The sequence below is a fragment of the Chelonia mydas genome, chromosome 9, assembly GCF_015237465.2.
Source record: "Chelonia mydas isolate rCheMyd1 chromosome 9, rCheMyd1.pri.v2, whole genome shotgun sequence".
In the NCBI taxonomy this organism is placed as follows: domain Eukaryota; kingdom Metazoa; phylum Chordata; order Testudines; family Cheloniidae; genus Chelonia; species Chelonia mydas.
This window is the reverse complement of record NC_057855.1, coordinates 43981414-44007187: the sequence shown is the minus strand read 5'-3', so window position 1 is coordinate 44007187 and position 25774 is coordinate 43981414. Positions and strand designations below refer to the sequence as shown.

Below are 25774 nucleotides of genomic sequence, written 5' to 3'. Positions count from 1 at the left end.
ATCTGGTGCATTCAAAAAAGCATTGTACGTGACAGAGAAGGGCTGTGCTCAAATTGAAAAAGAGTTAGCAATTCTCTTTGGAATGGAAAAATTTCACCAATACACATATGTGGACGTACAATCTGACCATAAATCTCTCAAACGCATTTGGAGAAAGCCATTACTAAGGGCTTGTCTACATTTAAGAGTAATGCTGTGGAGCAGCTGCACCACTGTAGCACTTAGTGAAGACACTACGTACACCAATGGGAGAGCTTTTCCCATCACTGTAGGTACTTCATCTCCCCGACAGGTGGTAGCTATGTCGATAGAAGAGCTCTCCCATCAACTGTCTACACTAGGGGTTATGTCAGTATGTTAAAAGAACTATGTCACTCGGGGGTGGATTTTGTGAGCGATATAGTGCTACTAACATTAGTTGATAGTGCACACCAAGCCTCAGTGCACCAAAAAACTTACAATGGATGATGCTGAGCTACAATATACAGATCAAGTATTCCCTGGCAGAAACTTGGTGTTGGTGGACACCTTTAGCTGTGCATAGCTGCCAGAACCCAGCAGGAGGAGTCCGTAGAGGCCGAGGTAGAGACAGTAAATATGGTACAGTATTTATCTATCTTGGAAGATAGGCTGAGAATGATACTGAGAGGTACAGAGCAAGACATAATGCTAGAGACATTGAAACTCATGATCTTACAAGGATGGCCAGTGACAACAGACCAAGTACCTAAAGAGGTAACGCCATTCTTTCAGATAAGAGACAAGTTGTGCATACAGAATGGCATTATATTTTGGGGAGAAAGAGCGGTTATTCCAGCAGCTTTTTCGAATGAAATTTTCACAGCTGGGTATTGACAGTTGCTTAAGGCGAGCCAAAGAGACTGTATACTGGCCAGGAATGAATGAGCAATTATGGATGGTCATGGAAAAGTGATGTATGCAGATCTTGGGAAGACCGTCAACCAAAAGAGATCCTGTGGTGACACAGAGTTCCAGAAAGACCGTGGGCAAAGGTGGGAGTGGATTTGTTTACCTTTGGAGACAAAGGATAGACTGTTTACCAGACACAGGATCCAGACCAGTCATATAGAAGATTAAAACACACTTTGCACAGTACAGGATACGGGATACCAGGTGCCCAATAACAGACCATATTTTGTTTCAGGAAGTTCAGTAAGGACTGGGGTTTTGATCACAAAACATCTTCATTGAGGTATCCTCAAAGCAACAGCAAAGTGGAAACAGCAGGAAAAACTGCTAAGGAACCGTTGAAAAAATTGAAAACTGCAAAGGCAGACTTATATGCAGCACAACTAATTCTCAGGAATACTCCCTTGCAAGGCCTAAATTTTAGTCTGACACAAAAATTGGTGAGCTGGAGAAAAAGGACACTTTCCAACAAGTGGAAAATTTTTAAAGTCTGGATACTCAGGTGCTTCACTTGGCAAACTATGGAGAAACCAATAGAAATAACAAAGCATTTTCCTACCACAGATCCATGAGAGATCGACCAGATCTGGAGCTGGGTGATGAAGTGCATATATAACGATTAACAAAACAGGATAAGTTTTGGCACAAAGCTGCAGTACTGCAACCAGGAAATCAAAGATCCTATCAAGTGCAAATGGACAATGGAGAGATAGTGAGGCAAAACTGTAGGTACCTTAGGAATATAAAAGAAACTTCTAAGGACAGTATGGACAACATACATCTTAGGGCTCTACAGTAGGAGAATCCTGAGCCAGAGTTGTTAGAATAGGACAATGTCAGGGCATATCAGAGGAAAGACAGGCAGAAGAGGGTGTTTCAACGGGAGACTCCAACAACACAAAGCCTAGAGACTATGGTTGACCAGACAGGAGGAAGACAGCACCAAGGAGGTACTAGTGAACCATACTGTACTAGGGGAGGGTGGATTGTTAAAAGACCTGCTCATCTAAGGGAGTTTGTGTGATGGACTTCTACATTTTACAGGCATATAGGTAGACAAACTAATATGGCGATGAACAAGAATGGTCAGCATCTGAAAGGAATATGTTAGATTGCATTATCAGTTGTTGCTGGGGCATTTGACAATTTTCTTTAAAAGAGAAGGGATGTAACAATATGAAAGTGGAGCAGACACTTTCAGGCAGCATACTGTTTCTAGTGGGAACTGTTTGTTTTACGAATTACACTTGTAGGTCACGTAAAAGTTTGCTCCGAGGCTGAGGCGCATTAACCAGACAAGTAAAATGGAGAGTATTTCTCAATGAGACAAGTTTAATAATGCTTAAGCGTGGTACCCCCTCGCTAGCCGGGGGGGGGGGCCCAAAATGCCAATTTACCCTTTCTTATATACGCTGACTCATCACGACCCGTCCTCGTGCCCGATCCCTTGCATCCAGTCATGTTACAGATCGTTATCTTCCACTAATGGTGTGCCGCCTTCGTGCTTGTGTTCAGCTCCTGCTTAGTGCGTACTACAACAACAGGATGTATCTACAATAACATGTTTTTTTCCACCGCCTCAAAGGTCAAATTACGACCACAACAGCTTTATTAGAAAATTCACCTTACATACAGACTATTATGCATCAAGTATCGAATCACATGCTGAGACCAATTAACTAACAGTCCCCCCTTTTCTTTTGGACGTCAGTAAGTTATATCGGGGCTGAGTAACCACGATGCAGGGTTAGCAGTTGCCGACAGCACATAGGCATACAAACAATACCACAAAAGCAATAACAGCCAAAAGAATTAAATACAAAATACGCCGTCCCCAAGCACCCATGTCCGGTAGCCATGAGGTGAGCCAGTTCCAGACCTCCTGGAATCCAGCGCTGGTATTGTCAAGGCTGACTTGGTGGAATAGGACTGCCTGCTGCATGAGGATGTGAATGTCAGTTTCCACCCTGTGATTTACAAATACACAACAGCTTGAGTTAACCAGAACACAAATCCCGCCCTGGTTTGCAAGGAGATAGTCCAGTGCTAAGCGGTTTTGCAATGTAGTTTGGGGTAACTGAGTTACTTCAATTTGAAGGGCAGATAAGGCGTCTGCAGTAGCATTTGCCATTAATTCCAAAGCAGCTGAAATGTTAACTATAGCTTTTTTTAGCTCGCTTACTCCTAACCATGGCAGAAACCAACGTACAAAGGAGTGAAAGCCTGTGGGCCGTTGTGAAAGAGGGTTTAATGGAATACTTCGTCGGTTTCTCCATACTAGATTGCGGATCTCTCCCTGGGTCAGGGTCTGGTGTACTGTCACGGCGGGTACTATAGCCCCTAAGGTACATGTACCACACCATCCTGCCGGGAGAACCTTATAGGCTGTGTGATTGCATAACCAATACCAGCTAGACCCCTCAGGGACTGGCCACGGGGCCCCGGAGTAGGTGGAGGGGCCTGCTGCACCAGAGCTGATCTGGGTGGTGTCCTTGCACCCCACAAAATTCCCCACAAATCTGTATTTTCCATGCCCTTTTGTCATGACACACATAAAGCATAATTACCCTGGGCCACCATATCAATAGACCATCTTTGGATTGTAACATTCCAGTTAAATGTAGTGTTTGCCCATAGCTTAGCTTGGAGTGTTCGATTAAGTGGCATAGGTACCCCTACCAACGGGGCCCCCTGACCCAAGTATGTGGGGGTATGAATACAAATCCAACACTGTGTTCGATTTACACCCTGTTTTATGGCACGGGTTAAATTCAAAAAGCTATTGCCCTCCCATCCTTGTACTGGACTTGGGAATAGGGAGAGGAACCCCCAGGCAAACCATACCAATGTCGGCATCCTCCTCTATACCATATAAAAAACAACACCACCAATGTAAGTCCAGTAAACAGAAACACAAGAAGTCCTGGTGGGCTGTAAATGTCCCAATAGCTGGAAAGCTCAGTCCATGGGTTGGTAGTGGCATTCATTCATGAAGTGGCTTGTCTGATGGCTTGTCAGGGTCAGGTGGGGGTCTCAGCGCCAACTTAACGTAGCTATGATGGATCCAGGAACCTTTACCTGCAAAGGAGTGGTGGCAGATCGTGGGAGTAATGTTCGTGGCTGTAAGGTGTTTTTGGTATTCATCATCTGGAAGACAATTAGGGAGGACAGTGCATTCTGATGGTACTTGCCCACAAGCACAGATTCCAGCCTGGAATAAACCCACCCCACCACTTCACTCCACATTCCCAAGAATACATCCCGCAACTCCCACCCTGCCAATGTACAATGCTCCATCTTCGCCACCAAGGCCAATTCTCAATGTCTTCTGTAGTCAGGAATCTGATGGATTGGATCTTGGTGGTTTCAGCAGAGCAGGCGTTCCTTCTTCTCTCTTGAACAGTCATGGTTTTGCATTATACAGGGGAGAGGTTACTAGCACGTCACCCTGTAGTGCTTTGGTTTCTTTAGCAAATACTGAATGCAGGTTAGCTCTGTCAGTGGACAAGGGAGAGGTTACTAGCACTTCACCTTGTCCTTTCCCCTGCTGTCCAAAAGGAGGAAAGAAAAAAACCCAGAAGGAGGGACAGGCTGATCAATAGTTGAAGTGAAGTCATCTCGAGGTGGAGGGGCCTTTTTGCAGTAAGAAGCATGGGTCCAGGCAGTCAGTCCTTGGCACTTCACAGTGGTGTTGGTAGTTAGCAGGACTTAATAAAGGCCTTTCCAGCATGGGGCCAGAATAGTTTTTCGTTGATGGACCTTTATGTAGACCCAGTCACCTGGTTTTAATAAATGGCAGGTTTGCTCAGGATCCTTGGAGCACTACTTCTTTCACCTGTAAATACAGAGACCTAACACATTTCATTAATGTCTGGCAGTGTTTTGCAGATCTCACAGCTGCTTGGGCACATTTAAGCCCCCCTCTTTCTTGGCTGTCAGCCAAATCCTAGCTGTGAGTAGTGTCTTTGGGCAGGCCAGCGTCTTATCTTCGGACCAAGCCTACCAGCTACAGCATTGAGTTAACTCGTCCTCCGTTCTTTTTCTTCTCCCCTTCTTGGCTTCTATTAACCTGCAAAGGAAACTTTCACTTTCCACTCAGACACTTTTGTTCAAAAATGAACACACATACATTGCCCATTATACAGCACTTTAGTCTTATTGTTCAATGTATGCCACATACACCCTTTTAGTAAAATGACTTCATTACCAAGCTTTGGAGCAACAAGCCAGGACAAGCACACCCACTTTTGACGAGTCCACTTGGTACAACCTCCAGTGTCCAATAGCTTTCCTCCCTCCCCAGCCCTCTGGCTAGAAATTTGAGGTAGCCAGAAGGATCCCATGTATAATATGGGGAGTGGGTTAACCTTTCATGTCCTTGCTTCCAAAGACTGTTGGTGTGCGAATTTTAACAACAATTTTTTCAATTAAAAGGTCTGGCCAATGACATTTCTTTTTCTTACTTAAGCAAATGTATTAAACTTTAGTATATCACGTTTTCCTGATATTATCCAAACACTTTGTATTCCAAGTTGAATAAAACAAGTATCTGCATTTTGATTTAACCCTTCTATTTAGTTTTAAACTAAACTGTCCTATGAAAGGTGAGACACAGCAATTCTGGCCACAAGACAAACACAAGACAGAACATAGAACTCAGAACATAATTCCTATTGTGCCAGTAAATTCATGATATATTGAATTGCTTTTTAGCTGGCATCAGTTTTCTCTGATTTTCTGAAAGACAAAAAGAACATAGATCTACCCCTTCTGGGCAGTCAGTCATTGCTTAAAATATTTCCTTTTTATATAAATACCCTTGTTAATTACAGGCAAAACAGAGGAACTACCCATATTTTCTTGTATTTGTTTCATAGGCAGCCTAGGTTTCAGTGGCTTCTACCTTATCAGTTAGGTAATTTACATTAAAACAAATGCTTTCCAGCTTGCTTTTGGATCCACAGCTTAAAGATTCTTACTTTAAAAAGGGCACAATAAACTTTACCAGACTTTTGATTGCCTTTTACTTTTAACTCCTGCTGTCAAACACACAGCGACCTGAAAAGGAAGACACCACCTATTGTAGCCCCTTGGAGCCTAATAAGATATTAATTAAGTAGCACTGTATAATTGCATTCCTTTGGAAAAGGGCCCATTTTCCTCAAAATGGCTGCAAAGAAACCAAGAATTCTTTTTCTTTCTAGTATTTCACAAAGTTCAACTGCTTAAGTCCCTCCAGCAACTACAGAGTTAACTTCTCACTTTCCTTTCTTAAATCACTTGCTTATCTCCCAAAACGACACCCAATCAACTTAGATTTTACCATTCCAAGTATTATCACTATGCCCTCCAAGTTTCCAACCTGTTTTCCAATCTCTCTATCTGTTGCCTGACTGCTTGGGCCCGATCCTGTTTTTCTCTCTGAACTGTCCCTTCCATGAGCACTAGCTTTGTCCCACTACCAATTTAACAAGGAGGGTGGGCTTCTTAACTAGCCCCCAGCCCTCCTGGTCTCTTCTCTTAAATATTCTCACTCACAAGGGCTACCCGAGTCCTCCCCCATGAGGCTTGTCACCTGGACAGAACGCACGGCCAATTGGTGGTTTAACTATTTAATTTCCTCTTATGGCAGACACACTATTGTTACGACATATGCTGAGCACAAATGGTTAAATTTTGACAAGTCTTTGAAGAACTGGTACTTGCTTAGCCAGTGCTTCCTTTTCTGCCTGGAAGTCCTGTCTTAAGGCTTGCAACTGGTCCTGGGCATAGGTCAGAAAGCCGAGGGTAAACCGGAGGAGAGCCAGAAGCAGGCATAGCACAGAGCGGGGCTGGAGACCCCTGAGATGAATAGGAAAAGGAGGAGAAAAGAGGACATGCTTTCGCACGCGCATAAGCCCAGTTGTCCCAAAGATACCAATAATCCATCTGGGCTGGAGCTTTGTCCTCCAGCCTTTTCCTAAGTGCTGTTAATTTTTCCCCAGCAAAGGACCCATCCGGTGGCCATTCGAAAGGTGTTTGAGTTGTTAGTGCTGGCCACTCAACCTTGCACAAGATTACAGCTTTCTTTTTACCTAACCCATGGGTACCAGAAATATTCCCCCAATTCTCGAGAATTTCAGCCAAAGGGGTCCCCTTACTTACACTCTGCCCAGAACCCATAATGGGTTACCTTAACGCGCCACCTTACCGCCCTTTGTGCACGAATTGTTCCCCCCTCCTGGAACTCCCAAGGTGAACTCACCTTATGCCGGCGGTCAGGATCTCCAAAGAGGGGAGTCCGACTCTAAGTATTGAGCGGGCAAGCCTTGGGCCCCACGTTGGGCGCCAAAACTGTTATGAATTACACTTGTAGATCACGTAAAAGTTCGCTCCGAGGCTGAGGCGCATTAACCAGACAAGTAAAATGCAGAGTATTTCTCAATGAGACAAGTTTAATAATGCTTAAGCGTGGTACCCCCTCGCCAGCCGGGGGGGACCCCAAAATGCCGATTTACCCTTTCTTATATAGACTGACTCATCACGACCCGTCCTCGTGCCCGATCCCTTGCATCCAGTCATGTTACAGATCGTTATCTTCCACTAATGCTGTGCCGCCTTCATGCTTGTGTTCAACTCCTGCTTAGTGCATACCATAACAACAAGATGTATCTACAATAACATGTTTTTTTCCACCGCCTCAAAGGTCAAATTACGACCACAACAGCTTTGTTACAAAATTCACCTTACATACAGACTATTATGCATCAAGTATCGAATCACATGCTGAGACCAATTAACTTTTCCTTAACATTTGGAAGCAAGACCTCCTGAGAAATTGTCTGAGAAGCCAGGAGGCTGAAGAAGCCATGTTGTAAGCAGCTATAATAGAGCTGAAGTTTGTTAATTAATCCTGTGTCAGAGTGAGATCTTGTATGGCAGATGATCCAGACACAACAAAGCATAAAACACAAACTACCCTCTCAAGCACAGGTTTGAAGAGAGAAGTCTTGCACTGTGCTCTAAAGGTTAAGGTTCAGATCTCTGAGCATCAAGGAAAGCAAAATGACTCAAGGCCCTTTCATTAAACACAAGTGATCACTGTCGCTAATATAAAAATTGAATTCAGCCGTGCCAGAGGTAGTCTGAGGAGCGGTAGTCTGTCAGGTAGTGAGGATCAAAGCCAATGTAGGGATAAATGAGCCTGAAGTTCTCCCTCTTCTTTTTTGGTAAAAACAGCAAGTTCTTCAAAAGGGATATAAGCACTGCTACAATATGCTGATTTAAAGTCCCATCACTTTAAAACTGTAGAGACTCCCTGAGGCAGAAGTGCAGGATTTGGTAGGATTCTCTTGAGAAGTGAAATTGTTACCACAATTTTTGACTCATACCTCATGAGGAGCAAATCCTCATGGCCAGCTCAGAGCTTTAAGATTGCCTTTCAAGTGCAAAGGCACAGGTGAGCACAGCAAGTACTGCAGGAAGGCATTTAGGATATGTCTACACAACAATTAAATACCCGCAGCTAGCTTGCATTAGCTGACTTAGTCTACAATGCAGTTTTTCAGCCCATTAGCCCAAGCCCTACAAGCCCAAGTCAGCTGACATGGGCCAGCCATGGGCGTTTAATTGCTGTGCACACATATCCTTAGAGTCCCAAATCTGCTCTTGTCTAAGTCAACAGCAAAATTCCCATTGATTTTTATGGTAGCAGAAGTAGGCATATTGTGTTCTAACATCCCTTTGCAACCAAACCCACCCTTCTACAGCCTAGCCACAAAATGGCCAGAGAGGTTTGATGAGCCTATCTAAAAGAGCAGACTCATCTGGTTTACTAAGAATCTGTGGCACTTGTGGTGTCCTTTTGGGAGTCTGTATGTAAAATTTACATAATGCAATCATTTTATAACTGTATTATATCAAGTTGCATATCTATGGAATTCTAACACAACATAAGGATCTAGTTTGTAAAGAAATTTTGCTTTCTTTTCAAGGTGAGGTAGAAGCAGTTTACTACCTGTAAAAGATGGTTAAACCCATTGATATTTGCAAGGAGTTTCAGTTATTAAAGTCATTAAGTGCCAGTGCACATTTCTTCTGTGGAGCTAGCCTGGGATATGATTATACCCTTAGTCACTAGAACTCTAAAAAAATAACAACCTATGACAAACTGAAACTTTTAATAAATTGATATTGCTATCCATATAACTGTTTTCAAATTGTGATTCAATCCTCCTGAGACTTTGTCTTATTTTGCTGTGATTCGGTGAAACTTGTGTTGTCATATTTTCATTTTCCAGTGTGAGTGCGATGCGGTTTCATGAGGATATATCACTTTAACTAGAGATCAATAGTCTGTAAAATATTAATGTTTACCTTTTATCCATAAACTTTAACATCCTTTGAAATACTCAGTATAGCAATATAGTAGCTGTCCATCTTCACTAAAATATATTTTGTGATGGTATGATTTATAGTTGTACATAATAAAGTTCCAAAAGTACAGAAAGTGCTGTATGTACAAAACAAAGTTCCTGCTGTTGAATTTACAATCAAATTTTGTCTTAAAGCAAATAATATAAGAACACTAAACTTTCAAAGCAGCAATAAAATTCCAAGTAATAGTAGCCTTATGTAAACCTGTGATTGTTAAAAATAAGATAGAGATTTATGAAAATCACAAAAATTTACCAGTCTCAAACACTTCATAAGAGGAGTGATAGTCAGAACACTGGTTAGACTTTCTGACTCTGGATGCATGATGGGCTCACTCTGTAACTTTTAATCACAAAAAATGTTAAATAGAATTTGTAAGTTTATCAAATTATTTCAATTAACATCTTTCCCATAAATTGCTCCCAGATATTACAGTCATGTACAAAAAACCTTATCACTCTGTGGGTTGAGCAAAGAGCAAAGGTAGCTTCATTTTGGAGTGAAACCAGAGATAGAACAGCACGTAGTCTTCTGAAGGGAGCAATATTTTTATACACTTCATTTTAATAAAAGATAGACATAGTTTAGTGTGTTAATATTCACAAACATGTCTGCTGCTTTGGAAATCACTGGCTTTCTGCTGAGCTTATGTGGGTGGCTAATTGAGGGCGCCACTTTATCGAATAGTTACTGGAAAATCTCCACCATACATGGGAACGTAATTACGACTTCTAGCTTGTTTGAAAACCTGTGGAAAAGCTGTGCAGAAGATAGCACTGGAGTCTTCAACTGCAGAAAATTTGATTCTGTGTTGGCACTGCCTGGTACGTCTCTATTTTTGTGCAATATTTTTTAAATAATAGAAGAATTTGTTGGAAAGAAGTAATGTCAGTTATAAAAAATTTAACCCTATATCCTGTCTAGTAGTAATGGAAGGTAAAGGTATGATGAACTGGGACTATGTCTGTACAATTTATGAATTTTGTGTGAGATTATTAACCCTATGTGTCTGTATCAGGCTGTAAACTTCTGAATGTTCAGCCTTTGCCTCCTCTGTTGTCCGTTTGGCCTTGTCTACACTGCCACTTTACAGCGCTGTAACTTTCTCGCTCAGGGGTCTGAAAAAACACTCCCCTGAGCGCTGCAAGTTTCAGCGCTGTAAAGTGGCAGTGTAGACAGTGCACGAGCTACTCCCCTCATGGGAGTGGTTTTTTTACACTGCTGGGAGAGACAAAAGACTGGTGGCTCCTGTCCAGAGTAACTGAGTTAGCACGGGGAAAGTCACCTTGGCAACAGAGTCATCTGCTGGGTTTGTGCTCATTTGGTGAAGCTGGCAAAGATGTCACCTGATACAGGGAACTGAAGGTTTTAAAAAGACAGAGGCTGGTCTGCCGGGGGTGGGGGTGGGGTGTGTGTGCAATTTTCTTCAGTCCATGAGGTAGAGACCACTCACTATATAATAGTGTGCATGAGGCAGGGACACCCTGCCTGCCTTCTGGGACCCAGATGGTTCCCCAAGGACTCACAAAGGAAGCGTGAGCTAGAAAGTGAGGGACATAGTAGTTTCAGGTGTTTATTATTTTGTATGATCTGTACTCTGGGCTTTACATGATTAAGTATAAAAGAGAATAAAGGTGTTAGACTGTGGTGTGTGTGTGTGCGTGCGTGCGTGCGTGCGTGCGTTCTTTACAGCTGTTGCATGCTCCTGAGAGAGTTAAACTGTAAACCAGAAGTGGAGTTCTGTTTAAGTAACTGAGGTATTCAGGGGTCAGTGCTGGTCATGGGGCATAGGGCAGGTGGTGTGAAGACCCCCATTTTTTGAGAAGGGGTACAGACTCAGAATCAGTGCCTAGGAAATGTGCCAGAGAAGCCAGGAGAGGAACTAATGCTGCAGTCTGCTGAGGCTCTGGAAGCTTCATACCCTAGGGGATCTAGAGCACAGAGGCTTGGATTCTCCTTACATCAGTCCTTGTGAGTGAGCAGGAGGGGGTGCTCACTGGGAACTGTGACAAAAGGTAAAAATAGATATTTTTGGTCAATAACGGCTTCTCAGACTATTGCACTAAAATAGCTGATAAAGCAGCAGAATGTGTCAAACAAAGCACATTAGAAAAAGCTATAAAAATAATATATATCAACTCACTTAATCAGGCAGTGATTCTTTTAATAGGCATTTTAAATATAATGTAATCTGCTTTCTGACATCCTGTGGAAAGATAACTGGGTATTGTACCATTTCTAGCCTTAATGAGTGTCTTACAATGTGTGTTTATTTTTTTCAGAGAGATATTTTATAGGCATAGTCTTAATATTTGACATCAGTATACTGCATTGGGAGTTTTTTAATATAAGTAGGTATGAAATAGCATTTATGGCAAACTGCATATTCAGACTAATACATTGTGTTCTGAGAGAAATGAAAAAGCTATTAAATATTATTTAAATTAATCTATGTATTAGAAGTAGAGGGTTCTTTTCTGATTGGATTTGGTTTTAAACTTCAGAAATCTGAATTGCCGTGTATCTGAGTTAAATATGTAAATCTTCAACAAAATCTTTCTTTGGATTGTTCTAAAGTTTTAATTATGTAGTGACAATATCCATTATATTGTAAACTGCAAGCATAAATCATGTAGATTTATGTACTCTAAGTCTAAAGGCTTCTATACATGGAGTTATTCTGGAATAAGATTGCTTTTTTCTGGTTTATCTTCCAAAGCGGATTAAGTTAATTTGGAAAAAGGCAGTCTTGTTCTGGAATACGAGTGTCTGCACATGGAGTTATTCCACAGTAGCTATTCCACTTTAAATTCACGCTCTACTTTAAACCAGAATAAATTTAATGTGTAAACAAGCCCTAAAACATACATTCTAATTTAGAAAAGATTTTAATTACATTTTAAGAACTTAAGTTACAGTACACGAAAGGTAAAAGGTAACTGCTCCTGCTAGTGGAGATTTATAATTTCCTTAAACTATTTTTCTCTCACAAGCAGTTTTAAAATGGTTTGTGTAGTTTTCTTTGTATTACTTTAGACTGAGAGGAACATAAAATGTGGTGTGAATAAATTTCTTGCATTCTGCAATAACAGTTAGGATAATATCTACCTGTTTTCTCTCTGCAGGCTGCTTATTTGAGCATGGATTGTGTTAGGATATAAATCTATCACTGGACTGGGCCTCATCATTTAGAGCTTCTGGCTCCACATAGCATCTTATTAGTAATTATTTATACGGCATTATAAATTTACACAGTGGTGATACCAGTGGGATTTTTTTAGAATTCCCTACTCAGTAACACAAGACTGTGTCACTGATAAGAAGGTAAGAAAGCCTTTTGGAAGATGTGGCTTTAAAGAAACTCAGAGGAGGCAGACAAGAGTATCAGGAGTGAGGATGCAAAGGCAAAAGTGGGAGGAAAGAAAGGGAACTGAAAGAGGATTTGGAGGAGGATGAGAGCATAGTAGGGAGTGGGAGTGGGGGACGGGGTCTAAGGGAGAAATGAGAGCAGACATATAGGAAATTTATAGGTAGGGCTGGTGAGAACTTGAATCTTAAATTTGATGCAGTAAGAGGAAGTGAATGAATATATTCAGAGGGCGGCTCTGTGGTTAGACCAGCGGGAAGGGAATGTTTCTTAAGCAGGAGCATGTTGGATATCCTGGGGGCTGTAGAGTTTGCAATATTTGAGACACGAAAAGAGATGAAGATAGTAAGGAAAAAGTGGATTTTCTTATAACAGAGGAAAAAAGCAATAGAACTTGGAGACACTGGATTTATGGAAGAAGAGAAGAGTCAAAGATGAGAGTTTCAAGCCTGGAAAACAGGAAGGATAGTGGAGTTGTTATGGTGACAGATCAGGAGGGTGGAGAAAAATGGTTTGGAAGAAATAAGTGGCTCAGTTTTGGAGATTGAGAGAGCAGCAGGACATCCAGAGGATTCCTGAGGGAGCTGGAAGCATAAGATCGCACAGATGAGGGTCAGTATTCAGCTCCAATGTAGAGGTTATTCAGGAATCATCTGTACAGAAATGTAGCTGAAACAATGAAAATGAATGAGATCAGAGGTAGAAAGGAAGGGCATCTTTGGTGATGGGCTGTTAGAGCATGGTTTTAAAGAGAAGCAGGAGGAATCTCTTGAAGGTCTCTGCATTGGCAGCCCTAGCTGGTTAGAGTGCCCTCTGATATCAGATTTAGCTCCCTTTAAATCAGGTTTAAAACCTTTTTTTAGATCAATAGGACTTCACTTAGTATATTAATTTTGATTTAACTTTTACATTTTCATCTATTGTATAAGATGCCTTGAGCTTCTTTGGACACCTAATACAATTATTTTTAAAGTATGAAACTTTAGAAGGAAAGGAGTGTTATACTGGGTGTGGGGACTGTTCAGGAAACAAAAACTGATAGTGGAGATAAGATATCACCCAGTCAGGTGCCTAAAAGTTATGACAGCCAAAGTTTATGTGAGCAACTGTAAATGGGCAATTCACAGCATAGTAGATGAAGTAGTCAGTATTGTGAACAAACTAAACTTAACAATCAGACCACAGTTGATGCATATATAGAGGGCAGGATATGGCCCAGAATCTGTATTTGTATAATACAGATACAGTCAAAGATATCTAGATCCCTTTAACACAGATAAGTGGTTTGACTGAATATTTTATTTTAGGCACTGCTAATTCAGAATGTGGTGCATAAGAGATCAACTATATTAAAAAGAAAAGGAGTACTTGTGGCACCTTAGAGACTAACAAATTTATTTGAGCATAAGCTTTCGTGAGATACAGCTCACTGCATCCGATGAAGTGATCTGTAGCTCATGAAAGCTTATGCTCAAATAAATTTGTTAGTCTCTAAGGTGCCACAAGTACTCCTTTTCATTTTGTGGATACAGACTAACACGGCTGCTACTCTGAAACCTGCAACAATATTAAATTATTTATGTATTTAGCACCTGTGTTACAGCTGATAGATCAAGCTTTTGTCACTAAGCAGTTAATCAGCTGCCAATTTCTATTTGTATTGGCACTTTAAACTCTAGTTTTATTATTCTTGAGTTAAGATTCAGTGTCTCTGCTTCAGATTAGAGAGGTTAATCAAGGCTTCACATAAGGAATATATTTATGGAAATATAATGCAGTAGAACCTCAGAGTTATGAACACCTCGGGAATGGAGGTTGTTCTTTCAAAAGTTTACAACTGAACATTGACTTAATACAGCTTTGAAACTTTACTATGTAGAGGAAAAATGCTGCTCTCTCTTTATTTTTTTAGTAGTTTATGTTTAACAGAGTACTGTACTGTATTTGCTTTTTTTTTTTTTTTTTTTGGTCTCTCCTGCTGCCTAATTGTGTACTTCTGGTTTCAAATGAGGTGTGTGATTGACTGGTCAGTTTGTGACTCTGGTGTTCATAATTCTGAGGTGCTATTGTAGATACTTTGTATCCCATCATTGCATCAAAGGAGGAGATTAAAGTAGGTAAAGAATGAACGATGTCCTGGAAAAAGAAAACTGAACAAGGAAAATAGAAAAACAAACTGAAGAGCAGATTGATGAAAAACAAGAAAGGTGAGATGGTGGGTCCAAGAGATAAGCTACTGGACAAAATCAGTGCAGACAAAGAATCTCAGAAGGCAAACATCAAACAATTTTGCATGGAAAGAAGATGAGCTGCTCAACAAAAGGCCTAAAGCATGCAGAAACTTGTTTTGCAGTATCTAAAAGGAGGATTCCAGGACCTCAAATTGGGTGATGAAGCCCCAGAAGGTGAAACTGACCAGCTTACTTTCTTCAGCCACCTCCTACAATTAATCTATTTTTGATATTCAGATTCACATTCCTTTGGGATCTTGAATGTGAAAGCACTTTGGACTAAAACAGAAATTGTATTTAATATGTTTTTGGCAAAATAAATTGAGATTCAGCTATCGCCATTGACCATTTATTTACATACTGATCATCAGGCCTTAAAACAAGACAGGAATTAAATTGCCCTTTGTGGTGTTAAAGTATAAAGAATACAATTCATACACAGAGGATGCATAAGCGTTAACCTACTGGGCTTCCTTTTATGAGTCTTAAATTTTAAAAACAGGTTTGGCTTGAAGGTTCAAATATTTACCCAACAAGACTGACTGGAAAACAACACAAATTTTAATCACTATTATGTGCTCTATACACAGCCTCAAAGTGGTTCACTCTGAATGTTCTGTGCACCATATATATTATCTAATCTTAAACATAAGTAACATATTTTCATCTAGAGTCATCATGATGTAATGGTTAGAGTGGGGGACTGGGAATCAGGTAGTTACGGAGTATCTGTGCCTCAGTTTTCCTATTTATCAAATGGAAATAATAATTAGCTTTCTCAAGGTCTTTGACAGATGCCATTTATGTGCAAATTGTTGCTACTTTCTCCAAAGCTGGAAGTGGAAAAACTACAGCCAAGCAAATGTTAAGCAATTACGAGGATATTGAATGGATGTCAGAAGGTCAAAGACTAAATATAAATTAAGTTGAAAAACAATAAAACTATTGTGTAATGGAACATTGGCAATGAAACAGATTTAGGTGGTGGAATTAGCTCTGTGCCATCTTTGATGTAGAATCATGTGCTGCAATTACTATTGATGTAAATTAGCTTAGTTTGTAACCTGATTAATAAATACCATTTATAAAAAAGTCAAAATTGAGAGTAACCCCTCCTGTTATGGAATTAACTCTAGCAGCTCCATAGTTAAGGTTGTTGAGATTATTATAATGTGATAAGGGGTGTAGTAGTAAATCCCTTTGTTAGAAAATAATGTAATCATTAAACTTTACATCAGTTACCCTAAAGGTATGATTTAATACTCTGGTAAATTACAAGTAATCCTGTTTAATACTTTAGGAGTCTGAAAGAACTAAATCTTAACATTCTTTGAGCATTGTCCAGATGGATCCCTATCTTTAGTGATGCACAGTTCCGTGTCATGCAACCCTAAACTTTCCAGAAAGATGTGTCTGTTCAGGCTGTGCACTCACCCTTCTTACAAGCCCAAATAGCTAGTACAATGAACATCTGATAAATGCATAGGAGAATTTAAACATGAAGATCCAGATTTCCAAGGTCTCCTCTAAATTAGTACCTACTCTTTTTCACGCATCATTTTTAATGGACACAAAAACTTACATTTGGCTTTACAACAAGCAATGGTTCATATAGTTCTGGTGATCAGATAACCAACTCACTCATTTGGGTGTAATTTTTCAGGTTAGCAAAAATCTCTGTTAGGTGTTATTGAAACCGTTAACCCCATCACTACTAGTTAATCCAGTTCAGCATTAAAGTTTGCCACCTCATTAATTTCTATACTGCATAAACGTTCTGACTTTTAGATGCTTCTGTAAACCAAATATCTACACTTTGTAAGCTTCACTCATCACTAATTCTGATAATTATTTGATGTTTTCTTTGATGAACATATACTTTCAAAATGGAATTTTGATAAATTACTTGTGCAGGAACTGATTTTTTTTGTCCCGCTTTTCTAATGCAGCTTACATACAAGCATGTCGTGCCCTGATGATCATTTCCATCGTCTTGGGTCTCTTGGCTACTGTGCTGTCATTATTTGGTTTAAAGTGCACACAAGTTGGGATGAGTAATGAAAATACAAAAGTAAAGATTTCTGTAACGGGGGGAGTGATCTTCATTTTAGCAGGTAAGATACCATCATTGTGCATTGAGACTGAACTTAGGACACTCAATACTGAAAGCTCAATACTGCTTTCATGATTAGCAAACTAAGTGAAAAGTAATCTATTTTCATAATTTAAAGCTGTAGAACTATTTAATGGTTTATTTAAGTATGTGCATTTTGAATTTTTCTCCATAGGACTCTCATCCATGGTGGCTGTTTCTTGGTATGCTGCAAGGATTACTGCTCAGTTTTTTGACCCACTGTATGGTGGAACCAAGTAAGTTAATGGACCTGGTGTATCAAATTGCTGAATATTTTTAAGATGGCATCAGTAATTTCAGTGGGCAGTTTCCTGTAAGGGTTTTCCAGGACCCCGTAGTCTGTACTGGTCAAATTATCCCATCCTGCTTAAAGAAAAATTTATCAACAACTGAGTCTTTGAAATCCTCTTTCCCACTGGATGGAGGAATTATTGCCAGGTGGGAGGACTGGGCCATGACCTCACTTTCAAGGAGTCAAGGAACATGCAAGCCATACGAGCCTCAAATTCTCAATCATGGCGCATTGGCACAGAGTGTATGTCCCTCTGTTCTATTGCCAGGCTCTCCTGTCATTGATGTGCCATTGCATCAGCTGTCTGTGACCCTTTTGGGGCTCTTAGAATGCAGAACCAAAGTTAATGTGACATGGAGCATTTACCAGCAAGAAATCCTCCAGATCCACAGGTGTGCTTGCTCCAAAATGGCTTCTTCTTTGTTCAATCCATCATGCTCCCTGAAATTCAAAGCCTCTCCTATGTGGCCAGAGATTTTTGAGGGAAGGTGGAACACACAGAATAGGTGGTGCTGTGCGAAGGACTTGGCTTTATTAATAATTATTTGTATTACCATAGCACCTAAGAGTCCTAGTCAGGGAACAGGACCTCATTACGCTAGGTGGTATACAAACTCGGAACATAAATACAGTCCCTTCCCCAGAGAGCTTACAATCTAAGTGGAATGGATACAACTTAAACTGCATTTGGAACATCTTGGAAGCCTATTCATAGAATAGCAGTAACAGCTTTGGAGGATATGACAATGATGGACATTTTGGTACCCTGGCTTCCTGTCTAGAGAATAACAGTGTAATGATATGTTCCCTCAGACTAAATGGAGTTTGGTTAAGAGTGTCTTAAAAATAGCCACCACCAAATTTGAGTATAAACATATTACATAATAGAGTGACTTCTGCCCACTCCAGGATCCTTTTCTCTGAATGTAATATAAATTCCAAAGAAAGAACTTGAAGATAATATATTATCTTTTCAGAATAACATTAACAGTTTAAAATTGAGAAGCATCCAGGAAAAATTCCAGGACCTCTTACCTTTGCTCCATATCCCCACCCTTCCTCTGTCTCTAGGCTTAAAAGCTTACTTGTTGAGTATGGCAATAATCCATATCCATCTTTCCAGGCTATACTGTATACAGAACTATCTTCACTATCTATTGAGAAATGTTAAAGTGGATAAAGGGCAGATCTTTGGGATTTACACTTTGCAATGGGCAGGGCCCAAATTTGTCAGCTTGTAGTACAGAGCCGATGGTGGAAGTCTCAGCCAGCTGCCTTGGTGACTCAACTGAAAGAAAGGGGAGGGCATTTGGAAGCTGGCTAGTGCATGCTTCCTGAGACATTAGGAATCTATCAAGCATGGCCTATATGCTGCTGCTCCTCTGAGCTTTGGGAACCTTTTAGAAAAGCAATATCTGTTGAAGTTGCATGAATGCCTCCTTGTAGCACTGGCTATTTGGAGCTGGAGCTGAAGCTGTAAGAAGGTGTGCTGTACCTGACAACCTCTGTTCTTTCATTTCTTGGCTAGCAGTGGGTATATGTTGTGTTCCTGTCATCCCAATTCAGTTTAATCTATGAATTTCATTACAGTGCTCTCTATTCTTTCTTCCATTTAATTAATAAAGCTGTTACATAAAACAGATCCTAGCAGATACTTATGGGACACCACTGGCCCCCCTGATCACTTCATTCCCACCTCATACTTAGTACATTGTTTATCATTACCCTTTGTTTATGTACCTTTATGTTTATTACCCTTTCACCAGTTTTCAATACATATTTTTGAGTAGGAGGAAGTCAGGAAACTCATTAGTTTTTCCCGTCTTTGAGTTAGCAGCTGGCTCTGTGTAGATATTTTTTTCTGGTTTACTTGTCCAAGACTATGTCTACACAAGAAACGATTCTGTAGTGCTGAAGTGTAGACCGTTACTACAGCGACAGAAGGAGCTCTTCCACCTCTCTGAGAGGAGGGTAACTAGGTCAATGGAAAAATTCTTCCATCAATCTAGTGCTTTCTACACTGATGCTTAGGCTGACTTAACTGTCTCTCCAGGGTGTGAATTTTTCACATCTTTAGGTTGACCCAGCTACATCATTCAACTTTCTAGTGTAGACCAGCCCCAAGCCTTTCTCCTCATCAGTGGGCAGCTTTTCAATACATATTAGTTTGTACTAACTCATAATGAAATTTTCCTCAGCTCCTTTAGCGATCAGCCCTTTCTCCCTAGCTTTACTTTGTCTCATTTGTTCTTGAGGTTGATGATAATGCCAATATTTTGTAGAACTTATCTCTGCTGTTCCTTTTTGAATAGTGTGGATCTCATTTGTACTTTTTATTATTTTTCCTAGAAAACACAAATCTGACCTCCCTTGGCTTCTATGACTCCATCCTCTCCAGGTTTTTTACTCTACTTCTCTGATTCTTCTGTGTGTCCTTTAGAGCAGGAGGGGCTATGGGATGCTGGCTCCAGGAGGAGGCTGGGGGTTGGGGTGCAGGAGAGGGTTTGGGGTGCTGGCTCTGGGAGGGGGCTCAGGGCCGGGGGTTGGGGTGTAGCCTCCTGCGGCTCCCGGTCTGCGGCGCAGCGTGGCTGCTGCTAAAGCAGGCTCCCTGCAGGCCCTGGCCCCATGCCACTCCCGGAAGGGGCCAACATGCCCCTGCGGTCCTTGGGGCGGGGACACGTGGCTCTGCGCGCTGCCCCTCTCTGCAAGCATCGCCCCCGCAGCTCCCCTTGGCCACGGCTCCCCGTTCCCGCCAAGGGAAGCTGTGGGAGCAGTGCCTGCAGGCAGGAGCAGAGCGTGGAGGGAGACCCCTGCTCCCAACCCCCCAGGGCCATGGAGGTGGCTAGCTGGGGGTGGGGGCAGAGATCTCCCTCCGCGCACTGCTCCTGCCTGCAAGCACTCCCCCCCACAGCTCCCCTTGGCCGGGAGTGGCGTGGGGCTCCTTCTGGGTTGGCTCCTTCTGGGAGTGGCGTGGGGCCGGGGCAGGCAGGGAGCATGCCTTACCACGCTGCACCATGGACCAGGAGTCGCTGGAGGTAAGTGCTGCCCGGCGGCAGACCACACCCCAACCCCGAGCCCCCTCCCAGAGCCAGCACCCTGTACCCCCTCCTGCACCCTAACACTCTGCCCCAGCCCGGAGCCCCCTCCCACACCCAAATTCCCTCCCAGAGCCCACACCCACTCCTGTACCTCAGGCTCAGCCCAGATTCCCCTCCTACACTGCGAAACCCTCGGCCCCAGCCCAGAGCGTGCACCCCCTCCCGAACCCCAATCCCCTACCACAGCCAGGTGAAAGTAAGTGAGGGTGGGGGAGAGGGAGCGACGGAGAGAGGGGGGGATGGAGTGGGGTGGGGCATTGGGGAAGGGATGGGGTAGATCCTGGGTTGCCCTTAAATTAAAAAAGTGATCTTGGGCGTAAAAAGGTTGGAGACCACTGCTTTAGAGGATTCTCTCCCATCCCTTTCTAACATTATGTTGGGGTTCCACTAGGCTCTGTCCTTGGTTCTGTTCTCTTCTCCCTCTACACTTTATCGCTAGGTAATCTGTCTCACAAACACAAATTCAACTACAATCTCTGTGCTGACTACCCACAGAGCTATCTGTACTCTGGACCTGTCTCCTTCTGTCCAAACTAAACTCTCAGCTTGTGTCTAGCTGTCAGTTCAAGTTCAACCTGGCTAAAACAGAACTCCTAATTCCCCCCTGAAACTCTTCCCACTGTCTCCTGTTTCATACACTGTAGACAACACCACCATCCTGCCAGTCACTCATCTGTATTCTGGGCATCATCTTCAACTTGGATCTCTCTTTAGGTCCTCACATCCTGGCTGTGTCTAAATCTTGCAGATTTTTCAGCATAACGCCACTAGGATACAGCCTTTCCTATCCGTCCACACAGTTCAACTATCATCTTGCGTCCCAATTACTGCAACGTTCTTCTCTTTGCCCTTGACAAATGCAATCTTTCCCCATTCCTATCCATTCAGAATGCTGCTGCAAAGATCATTCTCCTTACCCATCACTTTGACATGTCACCTCATTTTTTGCATGGTTCTGACTCATCACTTTCCATGCCTATCCCCAACCTGTCTATCACCTCTCATTCATTATTGAAGGGTCAGCTCCTGATTCCAATCTGCAGCCATAGCTCACTTGTTAAATTTTCAAACAAGCACTTTCGTGCTTTCTCCCATGCTGTCCCTTACCCTTGGGAGAAGCTCCTTGTAAACAGCCACAAAGCTACAGTAGAACCTCAAAGATACAAACACCAGAGTTACGGACTGACCAGTCAACGGGACACCAAGTGAAACCAATCAGGCAGTAGCAGAGACAAAAATTTTTTTAAAAAAAGCAAATACTGTACTGTGCCTGTATTGCATCTTAGAGATAGGCACATCTGGGCTGCCTGTCCCCACCCCCGTGCACGGGGCGGCCACTAACAGCAAGGCACTGGGGCTGCCAGCCCAAGGCATCCGGAGCCAGCCAGTAGAGCAGGAGCAGCACTGGGATCTGCACCACTTTCACTCCTTCCCCACTCCCCGGGGAGGGGGACAGCTGTTTTTACACACACCCCCTGCCCTGAGTGGGAAAGCTTGCAAACTCATGCTGGTGCTGAGTATGAAGCTCAGCTGCTGCTGAAACCGGGCCTGGAGTTTCACTGCTGGATCTGGAGTCCGAACTGCGCTTTGTTCAGTGGTACAAACATTTCAGAGTTATGGACAGCCTCCACTCCTGAGGTGTCCGTAACTCTGAGGTTCCACTGTACTTCATTATCCTCCTTCAGCTTCCTCCTTCAAACTCTCCTTTGCCTTGATGCCTACAAAACATGACAGCGGTTAGGCTGCAGGTGTGCTGAGACCACAGCATGTCGTGCTGACCAATATTGTCTCATTGTTTCCTTGTACTCATCTATTTGTCTATATCCATCTGTTGTTTTATATTCTAATTGCAAGCTCTTTAGGGCAGGGACTGTCTTTTTTTCTGTGTTTGTACAACATCTGGCACAGTGGGGCCCTGATCCATGACTGGGATTCCTAGGTACTGCTATCATACAAATAATAACATTAAGCTCTCCATTTAGAAGAAAAGGGTGATGGGTTTGTATCTGGCATTGTGAAAGATTGACTAAACCAGTCATTCTTGACTATTTATTACTGATATTCAGGGTTAGTCCTCCTTACCGTTACCACTTGCTGGTAATACCAGGTTAGATATGAAAAAGCTGGATGTGAAGAGAACTCCAGTTGACTACATAGAGTTAAGCCCTTCAGGAAGTCCACCAGCTGTTATTAGAATATAAGGAGAAGTCTAAGGGTGAAGCAATCTTGGAAAAGCAAAGACTAGACTGGATGAGAATTTGTATTCAGACCTGGTATGAATAGGCAGAAGTTCCTTTGCTAGAAGGAAACTAAGTTTTCTGCATTACAACAAGAGAACCATATCTACAATATGCACCTATAACATTGCTGTCTTTGAGATTTTTAAGGTTGCTACTTTCAGATCAGTTCACACTTTTAACTAAACATTTTCTTGGTAGGAGTCCTAGATCAGACACTAATTGCTTAGCTGTTTACTAGTCTTCTACAGTGGGGATCTGTATTGGTAATTCTGTGTAGGAGAAAATTATTACTCTGAAGAGATAATACTGAAATCTCCAGATGTAAGTGGATAAGTGCAGTACACCTTTTTCCCCTTTTATCTTCAAGCTGTTGCTCCATGTGTTCTGTTCTCAGACACTGTAAATATCTGTCCTTTGTGACCAACTCTTCAGTATTTCTAAGCAATTACCTATCCCCCTTTATCTCCATGTTGCTTATTAATTTTTTGTTCTTTAAATCCCTGATTCAGCAAAGCACTTAAGCAGAGATACAATGCTTACATTAGTGGCCACATCATCTATTATGTAACATTTAATTGGGTACTGAAACTAAACTGCCTGGTTTATAATTCTCTGCATTCTTTACCAAGAATGATGCTAGCTTTTTATACAATCAGCACATCTTACAGCTAGTACAGTGTAAAATGTATTACTGCTTCATACAAAATATATAATAATATAATGGAGAAAGCTTTAAATCTTCTATGTGTGATCCTGTTGTATGATGCTTCCATAAAATCCTTCATATTCCAGGTATGAACTAGGAGATGCACTGTACTTAGGCTGGGCTGGATCGATTTTGTCTATGCTTGGTGGGATCTTCTTGACTTGTTCATGCAAAAGGGGAAAAAGAGGAAAGCACAGGTAGCTCTTCATCTTAAAGGTCAAAATAAATGATATACTTCAATCAGTGCCAATTTATGCATAGAAAGTGGGTTTGTCCCCAATTATCCACTTCTGTATTGTGTAGATGCAAAAACTAGAGGCTAGGACTGTCAATTCAACACTGACTCTTGCCATAAACTTGTGATGTAAACATGTATATACTCTTTACGCCTATCCTTCTGACCTCTGACACTGGCTTGTAAAAATTTGAAATAATCAGTTTTATATTTTTTATAATTATGGGCAGTGTTGGTGCTTCTAATGAACGTACAATGGAATTGTGCCAGGGCCGGCTCTAGGTTTTTTGCTGCCCCAAGCTCTGAGAGCGCAACTGCCCAAGCGAAAAAAAACAAACAAAAAAATGGCCGGAATGCCGCCCCTGGAATTGTGCCACCCCAAGCACGTGCTTGCTTTGCTGGTGCCTAGAGGTGGTCCTGAATTGTGCAATCAAAGAGCAGAGCTTCCTTTGTATTGGTAAAACTGCAATACAGATCTTTAACTTTTTTTTGTATTATGGCAGTAGTGCCATAATTTTCTAATCATATTTTCACTACCATTAAAAGGATCTAATTCCATTTATCTTGCAGAAAATAAAATCCTTTTCCCCCAAAGCAACTGATACAGCTTAAGAAATTCTGAGATTTTTCGTGTTTCTCGTAGAAAGGTTTGTTTAGCAATATGTCAGATAAATCAAGTTTCTGGCCTGACTACTTATCCTTTTTCATTGGAAAAATATAATCTTTATTTGAAATAAGTCAGACATGTAGCAGTTGTCTGGGAAATGGTTGCAGCTGTCAGAAATAGCAGGTCTGTGCACCCTTGAAATGTCCAAGCAATACTAGGTCCAAGTACATATAAACAACATTTATTTAAACCTTTAAAAAAAGGTGATGCACAGAAGGAAGAAGCATGTTGAATGATGCTTTACTTAAACATTAGAAAAAGCTGTGTGAGAACAGCCAATGAAGGACAGTATTACGTTGAGCATGATATACTATTGCATATTGAGCCTGGTCCAAAGCCACTGAAGTTGATGGACAAATTTCAATTGACTTAATAGGGCTTTGGATCTGACCCACAATGCACTGACCCTCTAATTTTCAAATTTGATTTTAGTAAGTCCTTCAGTGAAACCTAGTACAGAATTTAAAGCTCTGCACTATGGGTGAGATCCCAACAGCGTGGACCCAAAATAATTTCCAACTACATTTTTTATCTTGTTGATTTGTGTTAAAAATTGCAACTAGCGTAAATAAAGACTCCTGCTTAGATCAGTTAAACTGATTTTGTCAAAGAGCATGTGGATGTATAGTACTTAATTATTTACAGTTCATTTTTCTTAATTACAGTGACCGCAAGTATGACTACTCAGCTGGCCAGGCAGCTCATCAGCCATGCATTTACACCAAAAATTCTGATACAGTCATGACATCCAAAGATTATGTGTAAACTCTTTTTATTTTTTTAATTGTTTGTACGTTAACATCTTGTCAGTCCAAATAAAAAGAAATTAATTTTTGAGTGTTCTAGTTCAGGTTGCAATCTTTATCTCAGTATTGAGGTTGTTCTATGTTTTAATACTTCCATCTGGGAATATTTTGAAAATCAAAACAGTTCAGTTTCTGGAAAGATATTGCCACATGGAGATTTCCTGTTCACTGACAAACCAAGCAAAACGAAGCCATAATGTATGGTGTACCCTGACAACAAACCAAGAGTAATTGTTAATCTATTTTTGACTGGCTCAAACCGTGAAACTGACATGCTGCAACTAATCACAACCTAATAAAACTACAGTGTTGTAAAATGTACTGTAATTTTATTAATACTTCGCTTCGTATTTTTTTAAAAATGTTTTAGCTTTTAAGAGTAAGAATTAACCCTTGTGTGATTTGCAGTTCTGAATTAAAGTTGTTATGGATAGTATTAATGAAATGTTAATTTTATTATATTTGCACTTAAAGACATGTTTTATTGATATTCACATTATGTCTAGTACAGAGGTTCTCAAACTGGCACCCACCTAGGGTGTGTGGAATGTATTTCGGGTGGGGTGAGAGGCTTTAGGGGAAAAAAAACTTACTGTGCACATTTTACCCATAGCGATGAATAACTAGCAAAGCTGATTCCTCCAGACATATCA

At 41.3% G+C, this 25774-nt stretch overlaps 1 protein-coding gene across 3 annotated transcripts in view; it reads left to right on the top strand.

Moving 5' to 3' along the window:
- LOC102940394 (claudin-19-like) overlaps positions 1 to 25152 on the top strand; it is a 39849-nt gene extending 14697 nt beyond the window's left edge. For 2 of the 3 annotated variants that reach the window (XM_007064550.3, XM_043522298.1), the window contains exons 3-6: positions 16893 to 17057; positions 17232 to 17313; positions 23500 to 23610; positions 24981 to 25152. In XM_007064550.3, the coding sequence (XP_007064612.1) occupies positions 16893 to 17057; positions 17232 to 17313; positions 23500 to 23610; positions 24981 to 25080 (458 nt within the window). In that variant the 3' untranslated portion in view covers positions 25081 to 25152. The remainder of the gene's footprint in view (positions 1 to 16892; positions 17058 to 17231; positions 17314 to 23499; positions 23611 to 24980) is intronic. The other variant, XM_043522299.1, reaches the window with a different exon arrangement.
- The last annotated feature ends 622 nt before the right edge of the window (positions 25153 to 25774 follow it).